This window comes from Aptenodytes forsteri, unplaced genomic scaffold (genome assembly GCF_000699145.1).
Source record: "Aptenodytes forsteri isolate BGI_AS27 unplaced genomic scaffold, ASM69914v1 Scaffold309, whole genome shotgun sequence".
Classification (NCBI taxonomy): Eukaryota; Metazoa; Chordata; class Aves; order Sphenisciformes; family Spheniscidae; genus Aptenodytes; species Aptenodytes forsteri.
In genome coordinates, this window is record NW_008795857.1 from 5,775,399 (window position 1) to 5,780,041 (window position 4,643).

General features: G+C 40.8%; 1 protein-coding gene across 1 annotated transcript; it reads right to left on the reverse strand.

Annotated features, from left to right (window-relative positions):
- Positions 1–467: 467 nt before the first annotated feature.
- On the reverse strand, positions 468–4,627 carry NANP (N-acetylneuraminic acid phosphatase; the record flags this gene model as incomplete). Its single annotated transcript, XM_009283825.2, has 1 exon — positions 468–4,627. A coding segment is annotated over one exon (756 nt), but the record flags the coding sequence as incomplete, so codon positions are not given.
- Between the last annotated feature and the right edge of the window lie 16 nt (positions 4,628–4,643).

Here is a 4,643-nt window from a genome sequence, read left to right on the forward strand (position 1 = left end):
GTTTAACACCCTACCCTCATCTAAAGTACCTTTAAGTACCTTTCCACCTCTCTCCATCTATCCCCACAGGTCCAGAAGACGGACAATTTGTTCCATTACCCAGTGGAAAACTATCAGGGGACAGCTTGCTTTTCTGCAGCCAAGACAGCTGTGAGGTGAGCAACATCCCACTCTCCCGTCTCCCAAGTCACACAGAGACGAGTGTAGCAATAGCTGACAGGGCTTTGTGCACCCATAACCTGCTGAAGCGGGTCCCCTGGACTTGAGATTATTGTGTTTCTTTATCTGCTTCGCGGTCTGTTCTTACGCTGCTGCAGCAGCCAGTGCCATGACGTCAGGACACGTAGGCGCATCTGAGCTGGCATTCAGCTTGGCAAGTCAGGTTCAACCAGCAATGAACTGCCATTAGGAATTCAATAGGATTTACACAGTCCGGCCAAGAAGCTTCATAAATACATAACTACATTCCAGCCTCCGTTTGAAATGATGGAAACTACACCCAGTCACCACATCTAAACGTGAGGTCACAGATTCTGAAGCCTAATTCTGTGCTACTTTAAAAAACAAAGAGCACTCTTGCCCTTTGTTGTAAACCTGGTCACAAACATAGTCATCCACAGTACTACAGAGCATTAAAAGAAATGTTTTATAAACAAAATGCTTTTATTAGACTAGTACATGGGTTATTTTAAATCAAGAATTAAAATACAGTTGGTATTAAACTGTTGTTTCAGTTCATTTCACTAAAGTCAAAGTTACTGTAGATTAACCTCAGGAGGTAATATTTATCTGAAAAAAAAAAAAGTTTTTTAAAAATATAGATGGAATTTCTTTTTCCTCAGTTTATTTAGTGTGTTTTGGCAATATAGTTTAAACCAGACAACTTAGCTAATAGGGCATAACACTAAGCAAAACCAGAACTTAACTGGAACTGAATATAGACTGTTTTATTGATCTGTTCCTGCTTCTGATGTGAAAACTATCCCATCACTACATTTATGTTTCCATTTTGTTAAATATAATTATTTTTCATTAGGCTTTCTGTAAGAGCTCCAGCCAAGAAAAACATCTTGAGTATTTAGAGATACTCCGGACACCTAATCCAGCTTATTGGGTAACTGCTTTTAAGAAGTCCCCTAGATAGAGAAATCCCTTCTATCGTTCCTTCTCGTTTTATAGAAGCATCATAACACTATTGCCCTACCCGGACACTGGTAGTCACATCCAGCCTGGTATAGTACTCAGCAATGGAAAAAATATACTTGGGTGTGGCCCCTACAGACCACACTATCACCTGAGCGTTCAGTTACAGCGGTTTTTCACAGATTCATGGATTGAAGAAAACGACTGGCCGCATGCAAAACAAAGAGCAGTCTCTTCTAAAACAAGAGACCCTTTATACAGTAAGCAGGCTCAGCATCCCACTTCAGAAGGATGCAGCGGCAAGAGAATATGAGCCTCAACTTATATTAAAAAATGGTAACCTGGTGCATATATATCCTTCAAGCCCACAGACATAATTGTGAATTATTACTGTTTGTTATTTTAAATATCAGCTGTATCAGAAACCTCATCCTGACCTAAGTTCTATTACCCAGATGCTGTGCAAACAATGCAGAGGTATACTGCAGCTCCTTTGGGATGCTGTTGTAAGCAAAGTTGTTGCTTTTATATCAGACAGTATGGTTAAAACAGATTACTTCAAATATATCATCTTTTCAGGGATCCATCTAACCTTTTGGATACATTTCTACTTTTACACAATAGTCCTCATAGGCTCAATGACCTTTATTATTTTTCTCTCAATCCTTGGTTATAAGGAATGTTATTAGCAATGCTTTGCTCATCGGCTAAACCTGTGACTGTTTTCATGCTCTTCCAAATGCAAAATAAAATCTCATCTTAGGCCTCCTACTTCAGTAACAAAGGTGTGTCAAGTCAGTCCTACTGGCTCATGTTACAAGTGGCAACTTACTATACCACTGTAATTGGATCGTTTTCAGCATATGCCCGTTTCCTCAAAGCTACAGGCGGGGCCTGCCTCTGTTCTCGTCATCAATCCTGATGTCTCAAAGGTCTTGGCTAGGTAGCATGAAGAACCTGGACTGCTTCACCTTTTTTAAGGGACAATTGGATGAAAGGGGTTCAAACTTTAATGAGTATTTCTTTTTTTTTTCCCCTCAATGTAGGACCAACATACTTTGATGCAACCTAAACTCTTTGCCAAATAATCTAACCCAGATCTGCAACAGCCTCCTCTAAACTGAATCTGTCACCCTATGCAAGACTTCACTACATTAACTTAAATTCATGTCAAGTTAAACAAAGGAACGTTTCTTGTATATAGGATTTCTTCTACACACCCATTTCCTGGTAGGTTTCTGTACTTTTTGCTGATCTTTTATTGCTGCCCACATGCCAGGCACTCTTCTGCCAGCACCTCAATATCCCTGTTCTGAAAAGATCTGCCATGGATTTATTCTAAAATATAAAATTTGACTGCTCATATATGGTCAGATATGCAGCCCAGTGTATATATAGCAAATAGGTTTTGAAAAACACAGGTTTTCCAACAAGTGTTTACATTTCCATTTAATATGTGAACTTTCCCATTATATAATAAGAATATGAAGTACAGAAAAATTAAATTATTAAGATAATGATCTGGGAAAGAGAAAGCTTAGTGTTTTAGAGAGTCATCTTCTGCATCTAGTGGAAATAGCACATACACATTATAAAGTTGGGCACAGTACAGTAATACATAGGACATAATTTTCCAATTTCCTAGAAGAGTCATGAAAGCCATTTACAAACAACTAGCTCATATTTTCTCCAGAGTAAATCACATGAAATACATGTAGAAACTGGACTAAGGAGGGATTGTATAGCAGTGCCATTAAAACAGTCAAAAAAAGCATGACTGATCCTGCAGTTGAATCTGAGTAGCCATACACCTGAGCAAGACCAAGAACAGTTTCTCCAAAAAGTCTGATCAAAATTCACTAATAAAATCAGACAAAACAATAATATTAGCTTTTAAAGAGTCTGACAGTACAGTAAGACCATTGAAAATATCCCTGTTTTATCCATTACATTCCAATAAAAATCATAATCTGAATTACAAGTATACTGCATATCCGCATAAGCACCAAGATAATATAAAGTAAAAACTTATCCATCAGGTCCCTCTGATAAATGGTCCCCTATACAAATGCAATTTTTTAATGTACATTTAAGTACTTTTGGCAAGAGGTACAGATTCCACAAAAGAGAAGTCACTGCAAAGTCTGAAAAAAATTCTAAAACTTGAAAACTTGAAAAAAGATCAAAGTTAGAGCATTTTCTAATGGTCTGACACATAATAGATTTTGTCAATAAATTCTGGTTTTAGAAACAGCAAAATTCACTCCAGTTCCTGAGATAAACTGCAGATCAATTGTGAAGATTTACCAGATTGTACCACACTCTTTCTCACCTTCTTTTTACACACTGCAAACAAGGTTTGAACTGAAGCTTCTGCTAAACTGACAAGTCAGCAAAGCATGTGAAAGATCAAAACATTCACATTTCCTTTTCCACTATAAAAACAAGAGACTGGCAGGGTAGGGCAGAGACAGATAGACTTTAGCCACAGCCTGTCAAACTAATTTCCAGAGGCAGGCAGCTGTTTTAAATTAACTGCACTCGCATCTTTTAAATTAATCTAATTCTTTGTTTCCATCCCGCTTTCACTGACAACTGTGCTCTTATTCATCCATCTGCTGTTTAAGAAAGCATACCGTACATGAGTTCAAAATCCTAGGGTCAAATTTTTTGAAAGAGCATGAGTCACCTAATAGCTCAGCAGGTCTCCGATTGTAGACTGGAACCATCAGTGTGCTTCATTACTACCAGCCATATGGTCAGTTCCTAACTTAGCATTAATTTTGTGCTCCATCTTCTGTAAAACTGCTGGAAGATCCAGAACAGAAGAAATAATATAATGAGGTACGGGGGAGGTATCCACCGGGGTAGTCATTGCTTTGTTTAACCAGACAGTTGCTTTCAAGCCGGCATTCAGGCCTCCTTGAATATCTGTATCTAGAGAGTCACCAACCATAACGCACTCTGCAGGCTGCACCCCCAGGAGATCGCAACAGTAATGAAATATGGATGGCGCCGGTTTCTCTTCTTTCTGCTCTCCTCCCACAACGATGGCATCGAAGTAGGGCTGACAGGCGCACGCTTCGATCTTCTCCCTCTGCGTCCGTTTGTCGCCGTTAGTTAAGAGCAGCAAGCGGACCCCTTTCCGCAGCTCGGTGAGCATGCCCCGCGTGTCCTCGGCCAGGGTGAGGTGCTGGAGGCGGGTCGTTTTCCACAAGAAATAGCACTCGGCGGCCAGGTTTCGGTTCGCCTCCCCCCCGATCGTCTCTTGGATCGCCTCCTCCCAGTGCGAAATCCGCAGGTCGGTGATGCACATCTTGGCGGGATCGTGACACTCCTTGAGAAGCTTGGCCTGGACCTTATCGCAAATCACACGGGCTTCTCCCTCGCCGTAGTGGTGCTTCGACTGCAGGGCATTTATCACCTTTAACAGACAAGAGGCCCTTGTCAGTGGGCTACACGCACCGAGCCCGGCGCCGCGCACCCCCCTCACTCCCAGC